Source organism: Lissotriton vulgaris, chromosome 3_1 (assembly GCF_964263255.1).
Source record: "Lissotriton vulgaris chromosome 3_1, aLisVul1.2, whole genome shotgun sequence".
Lineage (NCBI taxonomy): Eukaryota > Metazoa > Chordata > Amphibia > Caudata > Salamandridae > Lissotriton > Lissotriton vulgaris.
The window spans coordinates 904,408,707-904,431,360 of NC_141689.1; the positions used below are offsets into that span (position 1 = coordinate 904,408,707).

General features: G+C 42.0%; 1 protein-coding gene across 1 annotated transcript in view; it reads left to right on the forward strand.

Moving 5' to 3' along the window:
* The window catches only part of PGM5 (phosphoglucomutase 5), an 832,754-nt gene that overhangs the window by 255,375 nt on the left and 554,725 nt on the right, over positions 1 to 22,654 (forward strand). The window contains exons 4-6 of the mRNA XM_086961233.1: positions 2,052 to 2,177; positions 6,643 to 6,833; positions 21,826 to 21,980. Of these exons, the coding sequence (XP_086817359.1) occupies positions 2,052 to 2,177; positions 6,643 to 6,833; positions 21,826 to 21,980 (472 nt within the window). The remainder of the gene's footprint in view (positions 1 to 2,051; positions 2,178 to 6,642; positions 6,834 to 21,825; positions 21,981 to 22,654) is intronic.

Genomic DNA, 22,654 nt, shown 5'->3' on the forward strand with positions numbered 1-22,654 from the left:
GTCGATTAATTTCCAATCCACATCTTTTCTGGTGCTTTCAAGATCTTTAATTGAGGTTTTTTGTATAATTAATTCATCCTCTGCCGCAGATATGCAGGTCTCAGTTTCCTGTACTCTCAGATTAGTGTCCGTACTGGATTTAGCCAACCGACGAACAACATTCTGGAGCTTACGCTCCTTGAGTGCGAAGCCCCTCTGCTTTGGTTTCCTTTCTATGAGTCATAATCATTCTGTACATTGATGTCTGTAGTTTATATATCGACTTCAGTGTAACCTCTTCATCTCCCTCCAATAATTCTGGAGATTCAGGATCCGTTTCTACATTCGTACCAGCCCCTTCCCATTGCGGTTGACTAATAGGGCCTAGATTTTCAGCTGTTTTAGTTTCTATGATCCTACGGACAGTATTTGGGGCTCCTTCATTCAATAAGAAATCAGACCCAAGTAGATCTTCTTCTGAGATTTGGTTACAGTCATCAGCCCAGTTTTCCACAAGAGGTTGATCCTCGCTAAGTAGCTCTTCATCAGGGTCCCCTTCAGATGTTATCGACTCATCAGACATTGAAAAAAATTGACCCCCTGATTCAACAGAGTCTGCATCGTGCTGATCATTCGGTCTAGGCGAGACTTTAACTCCCTCAACAGCTTGACAAAGTTCAGATAATGCATCGTCACTCACCTCTGCTCCTGCTCTTTCTCCAGCTCTTTCTCCTTCCTCATCTGTTATCATTGCTAGGTTTACAGGAGATTTATCTAAATGGATTGCATCAGGTTTTTTAGAAGTAACACCAGATAAAACCTTGGAAAAAGTGTGCTCATTATCGCTATTTTTAGAAAGATTAGCTGCATTCTTCTTTCTAAATAGTTCAGGTATTATGGGCTCCTTAATAATCTCATTTGCCGTTACTGACGTCGATGCTGCTGTCGTTTTTTCTGTAACTCCTATAGATCCTGGCGTGATATTTGCGGAGTTAGCTAAATTAGTGGCATTTTTTTTTTAATCCTCTACCTTTGGGGGCCATAGCTGAGCCTTCAATTATTGTCAGTCTCAAGGAGCCTAAAAAAAAAACAGATTTTATTGAGTCAAAAAAAAAAAAAGAGAGAGACTTCAGCCTTCAGCCTTCAATCTCCTTTTAAGTTGGCTCCCCTTCTTTTTTTTTCCCCCTTTAACTTTCTCTCCACACACCTTTATCCAATGTTGAGATTTTCAGATGCAACTTAGTAAGAGCGAACATGAAGAGTATGTAGAGTATGTATGAAGCGCCACACTGTATCAAGATTCAATAGTAGAGACAGCTCACCGCTTGATTTAAATGAGGATCCAAGCTCCAGACATGTAATTGATCAGTACGAGCAATCCCAACCACTGTTACCGCTGTTGCTGCTACAACGTTGCAGCGCTGGAAAACGAGAGCTCTCAACTCAGCTCCCTCGATTTTTTTTGCCGACGCCCTCCGCCTCTCCGCCTCTCCTGCAGAGACGCCACAATCGCGTCTACGCCTGCAGCAAACAAGCACCAGCCACCGCCCTCGGGCAGCAATCCACAGCAGAGACGCCGCGGTCCCGTCCTCACTCAAAGCAGGCTTGAATGCAGCAGCAGCGTCCGGCCGCCACACCTGCCACGCGGTAATCGGGCACCAGCAGCGGCTGCACCAGAAACGCCGAGTCTGCTCACCGGATCACTGCAAGCGCCATAGCACAAAAGTTCGGAAATGCAATTCAGAGCTTCCCGGCAATTACTCGAGCAGCGCTTCAGCAGCGGCAGAGGAACGAGCACTAATTCGAGCCAGGTCGGGTCGTGAATCGGGCGGAAGACGCCGCAGCTCCTCACACGGCTGCAGTAGCGGCCGCCATCTTGCTTCTATCCCTCGTTCAGAGCCCTTCCAATGAACTTAAGCATATATTTTTTAATAAACTGAAAGAAAAAGTGAAATGTCTTACTGTAAATCCACCCCTCTATATCACCAGTCCCATTTTACACTAATGTACACTTTTCTGCTGTTTGCTCCAGTGTGGATTTTGTGTAAATTACATTCGCTTTCTTTTCACAGTGGAAATTGTGGACTCGGTTGAAGTGTATCTCAGTCTGCTTCGAGGTCTGTTTGACTTCAATGAAATCAAAGGACTCCTGACGGGACCTGACCAGCTGAAAATCAAGATAGATGCCATGCATGGAGGTAAGACATTGGAACCTCTATGAATCATTGATTACCATAGAAAGATGGGAAAATACTACGAAAGCATGGTTCACAGGCACATGTAAGATCGTATGTTTATTTGGAATGGAGAAAACATGGCTTAATCACACCGTATGTAACATTCCTGTTTAGATCTTCAATGCAAGAAATTGGTTTGGGCTATAGAATGAAAGTATATGGTTAAGATTTCAAGTCATGGGCTTTACATTAAAGTGTCTCAGCAGTGTGTTTGTATATCAGGAGGAGAGGGCATTCAAAGTGCTATATTCTTTATATCTGTTTGGAAAATATTCTTAAGAGACTATGCTGTGTGTTAAGTGTAAGGGAAAAAAACTGCTAAGATGCCTAAACCTCACTGGACGCGGAAAACACTTTAATTGCTATCTATGCCTGGACCTAATAATTGTGAGAGAATGCCAAAAGGAAGCAATATTTATATTTTTCAAATACTTGCTTTACATTGTATATATGCGGCTTATACAGGCAGGCACACACAAACATTACCCATCAAAGACCAGGTATGCATACCCCTGGGTGGGTTCTGATGAATTCGTAAACTCTTTTAAAGTTCAGTCGTTTTATTAGATTTTGACAAAAGTACAAACAATAAACACAGAGAGAACAGAAAAACAAACATATGAGAAAAAACTGAAACAATACAATCCAATTCAGAAAACTTTCAGGCATATACAGAATTTACCAAATGAGGTCAGATTAGTGTAACTTGAATCAGTATTAAGTTTCCCAGTCTGAAATTGGAGTATAAGAGAAAAAAATAACACAATGGAAGGACAGTTAATTAGATGATAAAGCAGCAATATGTCTAAAGAAGAAAGTAATGTAAAACATCTAAATTGTGATTTTCATAAAGCACCTTTAATTGAAAGAGATTTATGACAGCATATGCTTAGATACAGCTGGTAGAGGCAGTGGACGGGGTGCATGTTAGTTTGTGTCAAGGTGCTTATATTTTCTGCCTGAAGCAATCCAATGTATCCCAAATGGGACTTGTGCTAGATAACATTGTACAGTGTTGTACTAATATACTTTCAGTACTCCTGGTGAAGCACAACCATGCCCACCAGATATGTACTGAAATCTTATGTGCAGATTTCCAGTTACATAGAATTGCCCTAAGACCTATAGTTAACATGAGGTCAAGTAAATGGAAGCCAGAGGTAAGCCTGTTCTCCATAGTAGCGGCTCCTTGACATATTGTTATAAAACTGAGACAGTTACATTTGAAAACTAGCTGCACAAAAGAAAGTCAAAGATCTCTAGAATTCTTACAGAAGGGGCGATGAGTCTGTGTGATGGATCACCTACTTATTTATTGCCATGCCAACTGATATTAAAAGGGATACAGCGTAGTTTCTGTAGTCTGCCGGGCATCTATGTTTTATGTATCAACATATATTCTGTTTGTGCTAGTGCAGAGCTGACATTAATTTTCAATTGCAGTTTCCAAATCGAAGGCTCACTCTTTAAAGGCAAGTACCTGACCTGCTTTATGCTCCTTTCTCCTCCACTTTGCCTAAGTGGTGGACTTACGTTTAAAGCTAGTTGGGCAAAGAAGTCTATACAACTTAGAAACAAAAGGGCAGATTGATCAAGGATTTACAACAGTGCAAATTCATGAAAAGTGATGCAAACCTGTGCAAAGTCTTGATAAAGTTTTGCTATCAGGATCAAACACTTTTTTTGCACTGGAAACTAATGAAAACTAAAGCAAATAGCAGTTTGCACAGTTTTGTTTTGCTCAGTGTCAAGGGAATGTCCCATCAGTGTACATGGGCGTTACCACCCATTTCTTACGCTACGCCCTATCGAATAAAATTGGTAGACAAGGTTATGTGCCCAAACAAAATCCCTCCTTAAGGCAGGTGTTAACAATAAGAAAAATTTCAATTTCTTTTAACTTTTCACACATTTAAAAAAAAAATGTATTGGTAAAGTTTAATATAGCGCGAACTTGAGCCCGAAGGATATCAGAGCGCTTTACAATACTTTTTATAACAACAGTTGAAACGCATTGTAACCGTTAGGAACATAATTCAAAACAAAAAGTGAGACAACAATTTGGGGTGCTAACAGCGAAAGTACGTATCCTGTTAGTCGTGCACTAGTGAGGTATTGTGTCTTTGTCTGATTCAGTAATATGTCGACTGCGTGTGGAACTAATACTGTCAATCTAGATCCCAACACAATCCCTTCACTTTGTCGGATAGAGACGGCCGCTGCTGCAACTGCTCTAAGGCAGGAGGGCAGACCTCTGGCCACAGGGTTTAGGGTGGCTGAAAAGTAGGCGCATGGGCATTGTTTGGTGCCGTGAATTTGGGTCAGGACAGAGAGAGCACATCCTGAGCGCTCATGGGTGTAGAGGCAGAAGGGTTTAGAGTAGTCAGGTGTGCCCAATACTGGTGCAGAGCAAAGAGCGGGCTGTAAGTCTTGAAAGACATTGACATTGTTTCTACTGGTATCAACATTGTTATGCTTGCATGAATTATCTCATATATTGATATGAGAGAAAGGTTGTGGGTTTGCTGATTGGTCTGCACATCTTATGACAATCCGAGTCTACTGCCCCTGCCTCCCACCCAGCAACAGGGATTTTTCTACATCAGAGGGTGCTTCTGTGAGCTGTTTAAACTGTGTTTACAAGGGCATGTGCACTTTGTTTTTTGGCCAGCAGTGGGAGTAAAGTTTTATTCAAACAGCATTGTTAGATTTCAAGTTAGTGAGGCCCTTACCGGCTGAAGTCCAAAGTATGGGTTGAGCCTGTCTGTCTCCTAGGAGATTCTGAACAGGAGAAGCAGCTTCCAACTCCCTGGCCAGCAAACCTTGTCTGAGGTCGCTGGGACCTTATAAGGTCTGCTAGTGGTTGGTACATGTCTACACTGATTGGTGGTTGTATCTGGTGTTTCTATTGGATTAGGGTTAATGCCCTTATTGGTTGGGTATTTGAGAGTTCTGATTGGTTTCTGGGTCTGTGATTCAATCATTGTAGGGCTTGCTACCGCTATTTGGGGTTTGGAAGTACTTAGCCAAAAGAATAGCAAGCAATATCATGTAGGAAGTGTGGTTTTAAGCATGCTGTTTTTGATTTTAGCCTATATGGGAAGTGCATGATCAGGGCCGGACTGGGAACCCCAAGCAGCCCTGGCAATTTAGTTGGACCAGCGGAAGGGGGCGGTGCAAGTTTGAAGCACTGCTGCTTTTGTTACTGGGGGCAGATATTGCACCACCACTGCAAAATGAGCCCCCAGTAACAAAACTGGCCCCCATGACTACAACACTGTCCCCCACCCTTCCAGCGTTCCTGGGAAATGCCCAATGCATGCTATGGCCAGTCCAGCCCTGTGCTTGATGACCACCAAGGAGTTGTTATTGTGTTATGAGACACAGTACCTGTTGCTGTGATGGGTATGTAACAGATGTGCAAATTACTATTATAATAAAGACTAGAATACGTTATGTTATTTTAACAATTTCTAGAGCGCACAAATACCCGTGGGTGTCTCGGCGCTATGGACTGTAAGGAAAAAGCGGAGGAGCCCCTTATTGCTCAAATAGCCAGGTTTTTACTTGTTTTCTGAAAGATAGCAACGTTGGAATGGTCTTAATTTGCAGGGGGATCAGATTCCATAGTTTAGTATAGGCAGCTACAGAGAATCATTCTAGCCACAGGGGCTGCAGGATGCTATGTGTACATATAGAAAAAAGGGGCGTTGATCACAGAAGGTCCAGTAAGCAGACACAGAGGGTTCTTGGTGAGTAAAAGGATGCCAAAGGAAAGGAGCAAGAATGGGAATTGGTGACATGAGCAGTAGCCACGTATCTTTTTTTTTTAATAGAAGGATACTGCCAACAATCTCTAAAAGAGTTTGGATTTTTTATTCAAAATTCAGACCAATTTGAACTTCGTTCAGCAAAAAGTAAGAACTGTCAAATGATTACAAATCAAAAGAGATCTTACAGCTTGCTAAAATATTTAGTGGTTAATTTTTTGCTCCAGCAATACACTGCTCCTACACCTTTGGAGCCTCGGTGTTAGAAAATATTTAACTTTCGTCAGCCTTTCAGATGAAGGCGATATGATGTAAATGAATTCATGGAAATATATTCACAATAATTAAAATAGTCAGGATTATTGTCAAAGGCTTTGGGGAAGGGAAGTATTTTCATAGACCTACATAACCTTTCCAGGGTCTGAAAGAAAGAGCTAGCTTCATGTCTAGTTGTGAGTAATCACGTGGTTTATTTGTATCCTAAGACCCTTCTGATGCATGAAACTCATAGCAATTCCAAAATCAATCAATCAATCAGGATTCATGTATAGCGCGAATACTCACCTGTTAGGGTCTCAAGCCGCTGAGGGTGAGGGGTTGCGGAGTTGCGGGGAAAGGCATGAACTTTTGTAAACGACGATTTATTTTTTCCTTAGTGATGGGGCCCTATGTACGGCGGGTCCTCTGCGATGAACTAGGAGCTCCCGCCAATTCTGCCCTGAACTGTGTTCCACTGGAGGATTTTGGCGGGCAGCAACCCGACCCAAATTTGACATACGCCACAACGCTGCTGGACGCTATGAAAGGAGGAGAGTACGGGTTTGGAGCTGCTTTCGATGCTGACGGTGTAAGTCACCTTTACATGTTTTCAATTCCATACATCGTTTTTATGGTAATCCTTTTTTAAGATTTGAAAAACTCATAAGTGTGCATAGCATAATGCCATAACCTTCTCTCCACTTTCCTATTTTAGCCACTGATGCAAAGAAGAAGTACACACTATATTTTGTCTGAGTTTCTTTTCACATTTAAATAACAAGTTTATTGTGAAGTGTTCATTAATCAACCGCTTTATCGAAGGTGTGCTTCCATAATAATTTACATTCTGAATTATAATCTCCAGTTCTTCCCTCAAAAAACTATTAGGCCTAGACATCGCAGTGCATTGTTCACATAGGTTGTAAAAATTACAGTCCCCACCAATCTTAAGAATTGTGAAGAGATACGAAAGAAAGGTTACTGTAAGAAATTGGCATATTAGTGGCAGAGGGGGTGAAGCCACCTCAAATAATAGTCACAATCTTAGTCAAGGTGAATCACGAAAGTCACTAAATAAACCTATGCTCAACCCCCTGGCAGCTATGGCACAGAACAGCCAGGCTTAATCTAGAGGCAATATGTAAAGTATTTATGCAGTACTTAAACAGTAATAAAGTGAAGACACCACCACTAACAAAAGCCCAACCAATTTGAAAAAATAGAGAATATTTTAAAAACTACAATGACATCAAAATTACATAAATCCAATTAGTAGACAAGAGTTATGAATTTTTAAAGTTTGGGTTTAAAAATAGTGGCGAAAAGCATTAAGCACCAACTGCAGACAACTGATTGCGCTGGACCGTCACAAGGATAAGATTTAAGGCTGATCAAGATGATGCGTGGCTCAAATAAAAGGACTAGGTTTTTTTCCAGTCACAAAGTTACCTTTTCACTCAGAAACCTTTATGGAGCTAGAAAGTCTTCAGTAGGGCACTGTAGCTAAGCTCAAGGATGGGCTCAACAATTATTGGGAACTAATGCACGAGGTCTTGGAGTCGATCAGAGGCTGCTTGGCATCGGGCCCGGTGAAGCTGTCGACGAAGGTGGTTAGGGTTGCTTGGTGCTGCTCTGTGTCAAGTCCATGGAAGGCATTGATCGAGTACTGCTCTGTGTCAAGTCAGTAGAAGCTTTCAGTTAGTCAGGGAGGAGTACACTCAAACCACAGCAAAGGGTCCAGGACCTTGGGGACAGTACTTTTGGGGAGGACTCACTGCCACAGCAGCCAGCAGAGGGTGCCATAATAGGTCCATTTGGGAATAGTCAGCTGGCAAGCAGGAACAGGCCACTGGAAGCTTGTTGTAAATCTTTAGTTCAAACAAGAGCTCGGCCAACAGACCCTTGCAGTTACTTCTGGGGTCCTTGGTTTAAGGCAAGCAGATGCAGCCTTCCTTCAGGTACTTCAGACAACAGGACAGTCCTTCTGATTCTTTTTAGGTGCTGGAGTGATCTAAAGAGTGTGCTGGGGATGCCACATTCATGCCCAGTGCAAGCCTGCAAGTGGGGGCAACTTCTGGTCACACCCTACCAGTGAGGGGAAAGTTTCCAGGTTTTAGCTTACCTACACACCTTTATATCACTGCTTTGGCAACTCAGATATGTGACAATAAAAATGGGTAAACTCTCTCCTATGGGCACTCCAAACCAGTGGGGTAGCTCTCTCTTCCACTGGGTTTGGAGCCAAGTTGCCCAGAGCAACAAAGGAAGGGGGCAGGCCTGGTGTCAGGTTCATCTGCTTGTGAGAGGGTAGGCCTCTTTGAAGTGTAACTAGTCCTGGGACACATCCCCTCGGCCACCCTGTCAAGGGGAGGTCAACATTTCCCCACACCCAAGCCGTTTGTCCACTGTCTGGGAGCAATTCACATCTCACCACAGAGGCGCCATAAGCAGTTAGGTGATGGTAGAATACTGGCAGGAAAGGCCTCCAGAGTTTTAGGCAAAAAAAGGTAACTCTTCTACAAGTACCTTTTGCAACATAGTCAAAATTCGATTTTCCCACTAAATTTGATTGTGATACCTATTAAAATAGCCACTGAATTATATTTTAACTGCTTCCAAACTGAAATTATCATTATAAGGTGTTTTAACGCAATCCAGTGTTTCGTTATGGGTCCAGCTAACTATGCTGCAGTGAAAAAGAGCTTTTGGGGCCTTTTTATTATAAGGAAATGAATATTATGTATTTCTACATGCCCCACTTTAAAATATCATGCACCCTGTCTTATCGAGCAATATGGCCTACCATAAGGATAACTTATAAATATTTAAAAGGAAGTTTTAGGCCTATCAATAGCGTGATTTCTACAGATCAAATTGGCAGTTTAAAAACTGCACAGCCAGGCTGCAGTGGCTGGCCTTCAGGCATGCTTTACTGTGCTACTGTATGTTATGCTCTGCAGATTTGTAGAATGCACTATCACCCATGAGGGTATCCTGGTGCAGAGCAGGTGTTTATCTAGCCACACTTAGAGCCTAGTGGGACTACTCAAAAAGCCAGGTCTTCAGCTTCATGTGGAATTTGAGAAATGAGGATGAGTCTCTTATGTGTAGTGGCAGGTTGTACCACGCTTTAGGAGTAATGCAGAAGGCTCGACCGCCAGATTTGGTTTTCCATATGTGTGGGATTTGTGCAAGTAGGAGTCCGGACGAGCGGAGTTGTCTAGAAGGTTTGTGAAAGCAGATGCCATTGTTGAGGTATGCTGAGCCAGTGTCATGTAGTGACTTGAAAGTGTGTGTGACGAGTTTGAATTGCGCTGTTTTGTGAATGGGGAGCTAGTGGAGCTCCTTCAGGTATGGTGCAATATGAGTGCGGTGAGGAGGTTGAGAGTAAATCTAGCCCCCAAGTTCTGAATGGTGTGCAGCCTTCTGGTGTTTTTTTTAATTGATTCCGGCATAGAGGGGGTTCATATTGTCCAGTTTGCTTGTGACTAGGGCCTGTTTGAAGGTTTTCCAGGTGTTGATTGGGAGTCATTTGCAAATCTTCCTCAACATCTTCAGGATATGGAAGCATGAGGTGGTGACAGCATTGACTTGGGTGATTATGTTGAGGTTGCTGTCAATGAGGATCCGATGATCTTGCCATGGGAGGTGGGAGTGGGTGTTGGTCCAAGCTCTGTTGGCCAACAGTTGGAGTCCCAGGTGATGGGCTCTTCCCAAAGATCACAATTTCAGTTGTGTTGGTGTTCAGCCAGTGGGTGATTTCAGTCATGTAGACATTCAACTTGGTCCAGGTACTGAGCATCCACGGTGGGTGGGACAGTGAGTGCTGCAGCTCACTTGCAGCATTACATTTACTGGCCCTGGGTACATGTAGTATCATATACTAGCAGTGGCGGCTCCTCCACTATGGCAGAAGAGCATCACCCCACTGTGTTGAAGCAGTGAAAGAAGGAAAAGTAAAATGATTATGGCATAATGTTATTATCATTTTGTTTTGTCCTGCTGCAGCAGCTTTGCGGGCGTGGTGGGGTGGGGTGGCCTGCTCTGCTCACACAGCCTAGCAGGGACGGAGTGATAGCACCCTCCTGAGTGCCCAATGCCTGTTTGGCCGGCCCCCTCGGGAAGGCCAAACAGTCATGTGCACTTCGCATGTTCTCCATGCAGGCTGCATTACAGCCTGCGTTGAGAACATGCCCATGCCCCCAGTCCCTGGATGAGCGCCGAACCAGACCAATCACAATGCTGCATTGCAGCGTTGATTGGTCAGGGTAGCCTGGGTGCTTGCTTCCTGTTACCTTTTGGAGGAGAGACACAGCTGTAATCCCCTTACCCCCCTCGCCTCCCGCCTCACCACTCTGTGCCAGCCGCTACTGTGTACTAGGGACTTATAAATAAATCAAATGTGCCAATTGAGTGTATGCCAATTTCAGTGTGTGTTAAGGGAGAGCAGAGCACTTTAGTACTGGTCAACAGGACTAAAGTGTGCAGAGTTCTAAAGCCAACAAAAACTGCTCAGGCAGAAAATCTGGAGGAACACCACTCAAAAGATGGTAATTTCCAACGGTTACCTTTGTGCATGCAAAGAAAAATAGAATATGTAGGACTCAATACATCTGGAGCAACAAAATATGTGAGATTCAATGTTACAATCCATTGTAACGGATCTCTAGTGACCAAAAAGAAAGGATAGAAGACTGCTTATATGCAATGGGAATATGTGGCAATTTAGTTGCTCTTTAAAGACGTATAATTTTGTCTGTTTGAAATTAACTTTGGATTTCGATATAAAGTGCGATTTTCAAGACAGGTGTCTGTGGCTCAGCTCGTATTCTAGTCTCCGCCCCTTTGATCATGGCCTTAGTTTCTTAAAGTTCTCTTGTAAAGGCAGAGCCCAGGCCAGGAAAAGAAACAGCCATGGTGAGAGGAGAGAGGGCGGGAAGGGTCGATAACATTGCAGAGTGGCGGTCCGGATGCGGAAGCATGAGTACACTAAAGGGCTTATTACATAACCTATCAAGAGTGGGAGGAAAACACGAACTATGAACGTTGCTGCTACAAGCCAGCACTGACTTCCTCGTTACAACAATGGAGAATATTAGCACTCTATTTAGACGAATGTAATTTGATATCACAAGCACATTATCACTGACCCACTTGATTTATGTATTCCTTCCAGAGAAGTAAAACACATTAATCATAACATCACAACTTTACATCCAGGTGACATCACAGCAATGCATCACATGCAGGTGCATAGCTACCATTAGCTACCATTAGTGCAGCAGGTGCAGTGGCACCGGCTCCAGAATGTATGGTCTGTACAATGCTCCCCAATTACAGCTGTTCTATATATTACCAAACCAGGGAATGCAGTTTATTTTTTTCTTTCTTTTGTTAAGACTCATGGTAACTTTGCTATGCTACTGATCACCAGGGGTGGCATGTACGGCAATATAGCAGTGACAGATAGGCCAGTCTGACAAGTTAATGTGTGGGATGGGTTTGTGGCTGCGTGTGGGGCGGTTTTTATAGTGTGTTGGGCTGCTGTTGTGGCTGCATGTGGGCTGGTGTTGTGAACATCCTGAAATAAAGGCAGTAGCAAGCAGCACTGTGCAAACTCCGAATGCTCTTATGTCATTGCATGCAGTGTGAATGTATCATCTACATTTTGTAAGTAAAAGAGCAGGGATGTGAAAACCTCTTTATTACTTTGTCCTACCCCCTCCTGCAGTGTGTACTTTGGGCATTTATCTGGATTCCAAGATACCTCTTGGACCTCACGCAGCAAAAGTAACAAGCTCCTGCTTCATTCAATTTAAAATACTACCCTAGATTCTTCTGATTAGAGAAAAGGGATTCCATGCTCCCCTAGTGAATGCGCTTTTACAATCTCGTTTGGTGGGATCACGGTAATGCTGTTTATTTCTCAACACCTGTAAAAGTGAACTCCAATTCATACAAACTTCAGCTGCTGGCTTGATTGTGATTTACCTATGCACCACATATCTCTTGTCATCAAAACAAACATACTGACTGCCTGTACTAAATGGAATTGTGTTTAAGTCCATCATGTTCCTCGACAGGGCTGTTTATCTAACTTTTTCGGGTCAGTTTAGCTGCCAAAAGTCAAGGGACGCGCTCCCCATTTCTCCATGTCCTGTCTCTTCTCATATCCTTTCAAAAAACTGCTAAAACACATCTACTTACTCTGTATTTCCTTTACTTTCAAGTGTGCTATGCTGCACTCATATTCTCAGCACTAGGACACCCAGATGGGTCACAGAGTGGTTTATAAAAACTACAATAAAGTCAATCATTTAATCAGTTATAAGCATGGCTTAAGATCTAACTGTCAATAGTGACTAACAATCCCCAGTGCAAAAAAAATTAACTTTTCAGTATCACGCCTTTTCTGTTGCTATCTATTACATTTGTAAATGACTCTTCAGTCAGAGCTTGATGTAACCCTTTTAAGGGAGCTCTTTAAAAAGTTACTGTTTACTAATTTGCTGATTAAGTGGTATAAGGAAACAACAGGTTATCGTAGTACCATGAAACTTTGATGAATAAATACTTTCTAAATAATCTATAACATAGCATAACACTAAGCACATAAGGTTGCCTGATGGAGTAGATACATCCATTAAAGCGGGAGACATGGAGACAGAATCAGAGTCAATCTAAAAAAAAAAGTGGCTTTACCATCTGTGCCTTGGAAAACATCTCCTTGACCCACCTCCTCTAATCCGGCAACTTCCTTTTAAGGTTGCCCTTTAGTATGCACTTCCACCCCCAATCCATTGACCTAATCTGTAAACTGATGCCACATGGCTGCCTCCTTTCCCCCCGCTGCATCATCTGCAATTTAGAATTCATAATCTATTGTAAATTATGCATCTTGTAGACAGTGATGCATGGAGGTTCACCATCTAGGCAGGTAAAAGCAGATGTCTAGATAAACTGAAAATACTGTGATTGCATGGTCTGTTATTCTGAAGGAGTACATCTCAATTGGGTATTTTTTGACAATATTTTGAATTATTTGAATGAAGTACATTCCTGAATTTATTTTAATTGCTGAAAAGAAATGGGTGAAAGCTTAGCCACTGAAGTTTTGGAACTGCAAGACATTGCCTGAATTGAAAATAGCCAAGGCTTGTATGTTAGTTTAACATGTTGCCACCCTTCAGAATAATGTCTTTCCTGCTTTAAAGGTAGGATCTGCTTTAAAGAAAATCCAAGTTAATGTTAACATTTCCTTGCCTTTGAGAAGGAAACTGAGCAAACAGAGATGTTTAGTCAATTAATATTGCCCTGAAAGATCACCCACTATCCAGCTAAATCTCACAAGTGTCTGATCAGAGATATCTCTTGGGTGTAAGGAAAGGAAAAACAACTCCACGGGAGTTTGATGTTTGGAGTGTCACCTAGTAATCTTGTGTCTTAAGCCCTTTAAAAGTTATCTTTCCTGTAGGACAAATATGTCTCTTGGTTTGAAGTATTTCAGATCTAAAATTAGATCTTTGTACTTACTGGGATGACAAAAAACATAAATGTTTTCGCTAAGAAATGTAATTCCTCATGTCAAAGACAATGAGATTTAGAATACTTGCATATTCGCAGAATTTGCCACAAAAGATTAGCCTCATCTGTCTCCCGCTTAAGGATCTAGCGAACATTGTTTGCTTTTCACCACTGCTAATTAAAGATCAGGGAACCCTGAGAACAATTCAATCCATCAGTGATGATGACATAATAAACTTTTGGAAAGGTTTTTGACTGAAGAAGTCTTCCTCCACTGTAGTCCCAAACTATATCAAGAAGATAATGTTCCACTTAAACAACATTCTCTGAAACATCAAGGTAATTGCCTCACAATTTTTATTGTTCCTTGTTTTTGCATCAAGACAGTGTGACCCTTGCTGAACCAAATGTAGGTTTTACATTCTATGCTATTATTAAGTCAACAGGTGAAAATGCAGAATTTTACACAAAGTTTAAAGATATTATAGCACTGGCATTACTAAAAGGTAGCCACCATGTCCTTGGAACTGCACCCATTCCACATACTTTCTGATGCACTAATACTGTAATTTCTCCTCCCCTGCAAACACCCAAAAAACAGTCTCCTTTAATGTGCATAATCTACTAAAATTAACTAATTGGTGAACAAGTCATCACACTTGTTTAGATTCTTTGTGACATGGCTTTTATGTTCTAGGGCAGGGCTCACCAAAGTCAGTCCTCGAGGGCCAGATCCATGCCGGATTTTTAAGGAAACTGCATTTATCTAAAGTCTGGAATGGATTCGGCCTTCCAGGACTGTTCTTGGGCATGTGTGCATCGGCCTAATACAGTATGGTCCAGGCCAGATTTTACGAATATCAATATCAGATAATTGTACATGAAAAAAATCAGAAAGGCAATCAATTACATATTCAGGAATAGCCTGATAATTTTACATAGATTTGGCCCTCATGGACTAACATTGTACACCCTTCTCAAAAGTTATCCAAAACTGTGTCCAAGGCCTTTAGTGCATCAACTACAGCACTCATACTGTTACTTCCTTAGGAACACAATTCACCTTGTTTTAGTTGAGAGAGAGAAACATATAGAGATCTCTCACACACTACAAAAAGTCTTCACTTTTTCCACTTTCTAGTTTATGGAGTCATTGCGCCATTTAAATTGACAAACGTTTTTTTCCAAAGTTTCACTTCACTCCACAGACAATTTGATTAGCGAACATAAATCCCCAATCCTGAGTCACACACCTAACATGAGTGGAAGATTACGATTGTAAAGTGCATTTACCAGCACAGTGATTCCGCCAGTTTGATGGGTTTTGTACATTTGTGAGTGCTGAAGAAGGGGTGGGAATTTGGAAATTTTTGGGATGCCTAACATGCAGATGTAAGCATCTACAAAGTCACGTAGGAATGGGTATTTACACACTTATTGCAGGTAGTTCCCTACTCTGGGTTCACATGCAATCTGGCTCCTGCGAAAGTAAATTTCCAGTGTTAGACTGGGGCGTGAGCACTATAAATGTTTAATGGAGTCATAGATTAAGGTGTTTCTATATGGCAGGGGGTGTCGGAATTCTTCCTGAGGGAAAAAATACAAATGTGCAGATCAAATTTAAGTGTAGACATTTTCTAAGTGATGAAAATTCTGTGTGCATAATTGTTCTTTATCATAATGAGTATGCCTGGAAATCTAGATTGGTGTCACTTTCCAATATTACTTCTGTTTATTTTCTAAATCCTATGAAAATGTCAAATCTATTTAAGATGTATAAGTAATTTTCCAGGAGCAAATTTCTACAATTTTTCGATGGACCTTATGATTCTGTCCATTCTGATATGGAGAAAGTCCTTAAACCCTACTGTTGAATGTGGGTTGATTCTTCCAAATACATTTCTTAATATAATGTATACAGGGCCTGATCAGCAGGGTCAAGTTAACTAAAATGTTTGTATCCTTTGACAACAATGAACCCGATTAATTTCTCAACCAAGTATTTCGGAAAGTCAATGATAGGAAGGTCCTGGAAACTTGTGGATATGGCATTTTCCTTTCTGTTTGGACCAGGGAGGTTCCTTTATATATTTATATTTGGATGCTAAACCTATCCATAGCCTTCTCTATGCTTGAGATATGTGTGAAGTATGTGAAAGCAAGTAAATGCAGTGTGTAAAGAATAAAACCGAGACTGCACCTCTTGAAAGTTGGACTTGTGTTTTTTGCACAGTCACTGCGTTAGTTAGTATGGGCCTGTTTATGTCATGGAATATATTTCCCAAATTATAATTGATTTTAAATGTGATATTACCCGAAGTGAAAATCTGGACCCTTGGGCTTTAAAGTTCAACATAGGTATATATAAAAATTAAATATTTAAATAAAATTATACAGAAACAATATCAATTAGATCACAAGGATCAAAAGCAATTCATCAGCCAAAGTTGTCCCAAAGAAAGTAAAGGGTGCAGATAGCCACGTGTTACACTATCTAACAAAGCTTCAAGTTAGTAGTTGCATAAGTCGAGTCATTCTTGAGAAGGAGCTGAAAAATCAAACCTTCGGTGATGAAGAACAGTGGAAGCTGATGGTAGGTGTCAGAAAGTATCAGTTACAAAAGCTGTCTTGCAGTACCAAACTATAGAGAAGGTTCAATGAGAGTTTCAAGTTGTAAATGTTCTCAATCAATCGGAATTTAGAGCACAGCTAATCACCTTGGAGGGTAGCCAGGCACTAATCTCAAATGCATTTATGACTCTATAAACAGAGGGAAGATGCACATTTTTCATGTCAGTTTCTCAAGCACTGAAAACTTAATACTGCATTAGTAGTCTCCTAGATCCTTGTCTGCTAGGGTCTCTTCAACACTCTCAGGCGGGCATGAAAGGAGCCGTTCAGACAGTCCGGACCTCAGGATCAGTCCACTCCAAGTGTCCTGCAGGATTCATCCAGGCAGTAACCACCTGAGGCAGACCACAGAGCTTTCAGTGCTGTTGACTCCTCTGTTCTTGGGTTCCAGTCAGGAGGCTGATTGCAAACCCATAGCATTGGTAGAAAGCTCTTCTGAATTTTCCATAAAATCCCTGCTAAAGACCAGTGTCCAGATGTACGACCATTTTTTGCGGCCGCAAACAGGAGATCCTCCCATTTGTGTCTGCAAAAAAAGGGTAATGTCATGTGCAAATGCTATTTTCGAATCACTTGCAACTCTCGCGATTAGAACGGGGTGTCACTTCCTAATAACAAGTCATCATGCCATGTACTATTGTTTTGCGACCGCATTTGAAGCCGCAAAACACTCGCAGACACAGTTGTGCATCTCACTTTGCGAGTCGCAAATGCGACTCAATTTGCGAGTCGCAAATTGGTGGGTCGTATATCTGGCCCTAGGCTCTCATTTAAGGTGATATGACACTTATTCTGCTTGGAGTGTGTCTTGTGGCTGAAAATCTCCAAGATGTTTATGTGCTACAGACAAGGCTGAGACAAGGCTTCTTTGATCAGAGGCCTTTGGAGGCCAAAAGTCCTTTTCTTCTCTTCTTACCCCTGCTCTCTGAAGAACAAATGAATTTTAAAGACTCTCTTCAAACTACCGCCAACACAAATACACACACATGCTGTCACAAAATCCAACTTACTTCATGAGGCTGAATCGGGTAGGCAGGAAAGACTAATACCCAGGGCCCAATCCACAAAAAAGGTGACATCTGCACCTACGGGTTTAACACCTTCACATGGGTGCAGAATTTTGCCTTTTCAAATTCACAAAACCTTCTGAAAGTACACCTGGAAAGCTACAGTAGTCAAAGATTTTTAGGCATACTTCAGGAAAGCTTTTGTGAATTCTTGTTTTTGCTTGTGTTTTAGTATGTCTGCTGTCAAATCTGTACGCAGTGTACAATTACACCTGCTAAAATGACAATGCTTTCATTCATGTTTTTTTTCCCACAGGATAAATATATTTTCTAATGGAGAAGCCCCTTATCCTACACTCACACAATATTTGTGGTATTCCATTACTCTTTCTCAGCCTGGAATGGAATTTACCTTTGTCTGTCATGGCGGGAAAGAGTCATTTGGGAGTTTATGAATGGCCACGCACAGACTCATATGTTTTGTGGGGTCACAAACTTTCAAGACTAAACATTCCTTGAAATGACCACCCAAACATCTTGTGTGGAATTCATTCTCAGTTAATTTTCTGCTGTTGTGAGATAACATCATGCAAAAGGAACTGGATTTGTGACTGCAATGTCAACTTTTGTTAATTCCTTGCAGTCATAAATCCTGCCATTTGTGCTTGTAAAGCTGTTTTACTAGAGCAAATGGCTTTGTGAATCGGGCCCTCAGTTTTTATATGAGCGCACAACACTGACTGGCCTCACTCCCTCTTCCCTTGGCAGGACATTATGTTTAATGGGCCTTCCTAATTGAAGGCAAATATTTTACTTAATCATTTCCTTTTATAATTAAACTCCCTTTTACCTAGACAGCACTGTAAACTCCCCTGAAAGCAGCTGACTGAAAATTGAAGTAATCGTTATTTCTCTCATACGGTCTGAGAAAGCAAAAATGGAATTTTACATTTTGGACTGTACAGGTTGAAATAGATTTTTTACCTTGGACTGATTTCCAATAACCACCACAACGACCTCCACACCAGAAAAATAATTCTGTGAAAAAACGATGCTACCCTTTATGAGAGAAGGCTTCAGTACGGCTGAAAGCCTTGCTATTAAAAATGTTAATTATATTTAGGGCTCCCGCTTTTATGGCATTTATTTATCCATATTCATTTTGGTTTTTGTGGAAAAATTAGCTGAAATTAGTATGTTTCCACATTTATTTAACCGATAAATAAGCAGTCATGCTTAAATTTCTGGCAGGTTGCAAGGCTGTGAACACCCGCAGAAGAAAAATCAGTGGACTTATATGAACATATGCAAATTTCAATATCAACCTTGTGCATATCTACTGCTGTTAAGGCCACTTTACAAAAATTCCTTTCTTCTTTAACCCCCTTGTCTATCAATCCACACATCTATTGGTCTGGCAGTCATGGCAAACAGTATTTAGAATTACTCAAAATGCAACCCAATTTCTGTTTATACAATTTAAAAAAAAATACAGACAAAAAAAATTAATGTTTTCTGTCTGTGTTTATCTATAAAAATCAGTAAAAACGGAAAACAAAGAGCCTTAATTATATTTTGTTCTTAATGGACGAGACAACCTTTTTAATTTCGCCACTCTGTGGCGGACCAATTGATAAAAACTTAAGTTAAATTGCAATATCTCATTTAGAAGTATAGTTTACCTTTCAGTACCAGCCAACTCCCTTCTCAAAAACGTTAATATTTTAAACACAGCGCACATGGTTCTGGAGCTTTTTATCAGGCCTCAGAAACAACACACAGTTGAATTCACAAAGCCATGGATGGAACCCAGCTGTACAAATTTAAAAAGTGTACTTGTTAATTAAGTGCTAGGTAACAGTACAATGCTAAGGGATAATTTACTTGGGCCTAAATCTGCCCACAGAGCCATGGAGTCGGTGGTCAATGGTGGGAATACATTGCAAAGTTGGTGAGCACCCACAAACTTGTTTTTCACAAACATTTTCCTGGCCTATTCCTGCCCTGGATACAGTGTGATGGGGAATGTGTTTGTCCACAGGGAAAACTATTTGCACCATGTAGCAAAAAAGTTATGATGTGTTTAATAATCCACTTTTGTTAAGCATATGCATATTTGGAAATGTACTTTGTGTAGATAAAAACGCATGAGAGAACTCCTGGAAAGCTACTATAGTCATTTTTGTATCTGGAGTACTCCTGGATTGATTAATCCCTTCAGTGATTGTAGGGAATATGATCCAACCAACGGGCTTGAGCCCGTCGGAAGTGTAAGTCAATCCCTCTGACCGATGCGGTTGGACCGACCACATCATTATGCAGCGGTCGAACCGCTCTGCTGGATGTTGGTTGGACAACCACTGATGGCCTGTCGGTGGCGGTACGACCAATATCCTAATGAGGCCCATATATTATCAAGGCGCTACCAAAGGGGATGATGGACGGAGCTTTTGAGCAAATCAAACACTCACCCCCAGTCAACAGTTCTGGGTTTAATCCATCACCACTCTTTAGCTCACTCCACCACCCCAGTCCAGACATGGCCATATGCAAATCAGTCTGACCCTGTGCCTCATGGGAACAGTCTAGCCCGAACTGCTAAGCCATGTCTTCGCTGGACCGGAAATAAGCCTCCTGGGACCGGTTTTGGATTCATAATCCTCATCAGCCAGGCTATCTTGAATCCAGTGGTAGGGTAAGCAAGGGACCCACGTCTGGGCATCCCCTGCCAACATAGGGCGAACAAAGCAATACCAAAGGGGATGATGGACGGAGCTTTTGAGCAAATCAAACACTCACCCCCAGTCAACTGATCTGGGTTTAATTCATCACCATTCTTTAGCTCACTCCACCACCCCAGTTCAGACATGGCCATAGGCAAATCATTCTGACCCTGTGCCTCATGGGAACAGTCCAACCCGAACTGCCAAGCCATGTCTTCCCTGGACCGGAAACAAGCATCCTGGGACCGGTTTCGGATTCATAATACTCATCAGCTGTCCATCAACTGTTGTTTTTGCATTTGTCACCCCGAGTGGGACGGGTATGATCAGACGTGAGTCCCGTGCTCCCCACGCCACTGAAGTAAAGCTAAACTGGCTGTAGACGGCTGATAGCCAGAAACCAGGCCTAGGATGCTTGATTCTGGTCCAGGGAAGACATGGCTTGGAAGCTCGGGCTGGACTGTTCCCATGAGGCACACGGTCAAGGCTGATTTGTATATGGCCATGTCTGAACTGGGGTGGTGTGGTGAGCAAAAAAGCATGGATTTAGGCCCAGATCTCCTTACTGGGGTGAATGTATGACATTGTTCTGCATTCTGTCCATCAACTTTTGTTTTTGCATTTGTCACCCCGAGTGGGACGGGTATGCTCAGACGTGAGTCCTGTGCTCTCCACGCCACTGGAGTCAAGTTATCCTAGCTGAAGACGGCTGATAGCCAGAAACCAGTCCTAGGATGCTTGATTCCGGTCCAGGGAAGACATGGCTTGGCAGTTCGGGTTGAACTGTTCCCATGAGGCACAGGGTCAAGGCTGATTTTCATATGGCCATGTCTGAACTGGGGTGGTGTGGTGAGCAAAAGAAACAATGGATTTAGGCCCAGGTCTCTGTACTGGGGTGAATGTATGACTTTGTTCTGCATTCTGTCCATCAACTGTTATTTTTGCATTTGTCACCCCGAGTGGGATGGGTATGCTCAGACGTGAGTCCCATGCTCTCCACACCACTGGAGTCAAGCTATCCTGGCTGAAGACGGCTGATAGCCAGAAATTGGTCCTAGGATGCTTGATTCCGGTCCAGGGTAGACAGGGCTTGGCAGTTCGAGCTGAACTGTTCCCATGAGGCACAGGGTCAAGGCTGATTTGCATATGGCCATGTCTGAACTGGCTGGTGTAGTGAACAAAAAAACGATGGATTTAGGCCCAGATCTCTGTACTGGGGAGAATGTATGACATTGTTCTGCATTCTGTCCATCAACTGTTGTTTTTCTATGTATTATCAAGCTATTGACTAATGAGGAATCATCCTCAATAGCCAGACTCACACTTTAAACTGTATAAAATTGCCCCCTCCTAAAAAATGAAATGATGACTGCTGACTTTGCCAGGTCCTGTCACCTCACACATCCATCTTTCCATTGCAAGTTAAAACTAGTAGGCAATTGTCAGGTTGAATTTTTCAACATTGTATAGGGTTATAGTCTAAAACTTTAAGGTAACAATCGACAGATTAATACATTTTTCGAGTGTTTAGATGTTTAGATTTGGTATGGGAAAAGTATGTATTAAAAAAAACAAGCTGCTTTTCCACCCTTTGCTGGCTAAAATTTAAAGAAAATACAAGTTGTATCTTTCAAATGCAATGCCTTGACAAAGAAAAAAAAATGGTTCACACCTCTTTCTCCCTTCTCTTTTTCAGGATCGATACATGATTCTGGGACAGAATGGTTTCTTTGTGAACCCTTCGGATTCGTTGGCGATCATTGCTGCTAATATGCCCTGCGTGCCGTACTTCCGGCAGATGGGCGTGCGCGGCTTCGGCAGGAGTATGTGCACGAGCACAGCACTTGACAAGTATGTACCTTTCCGCCATGATTTTGGTGACCTACGCCGCTTAACGATGAAAACATATTGCAAGGCACTAACATGACGTGAAGTACGTGAGTGACGTGTTATCAAAAAGTGGATGCACGGTAATTTAGCACGAAGCTTTCACAATGCTTAGTGTTTGCAGCACGAAGTCAGAGTTAACTAGTGCTGTGTTGATTGGGGAGCGGGTCTGAGGCAGACTGGGAGTTTCAACCGTCTTGGAGGTGGATATAAATATATACAGTGATTGAATGGAAAGTATTTCTTCACGAAGAGTTTCTTGTGACGTGTAAGGAGCTCTGTTTCTGAAGAGGTGCATGAATCGAGTGTCAAATGAGTCAAAGACCGTTGCAGTGCAAATGTGCAAATATGGAATTTCGTTCTTGCAAGGGTATATATCATGCTGCATATATATATATATATATATATATATAACATAACATAGGTATTTGTAAAGCGCACGTTCACCCAGAGGTCTCTTAACGCTGAATAACAGATTACTGTACTCATTTTATCGACCTCAGTTGGAAGAAAGGCTGAGTGGACCCGCCAGGATTTGAACCTGTGACCATGAGGTCGCATTAGTCCACTGAGCCACCAGACCCGGCTATATATCTATGGCTGTCTGTTTGAAATTTATAATGTGGTGTGCATATAAA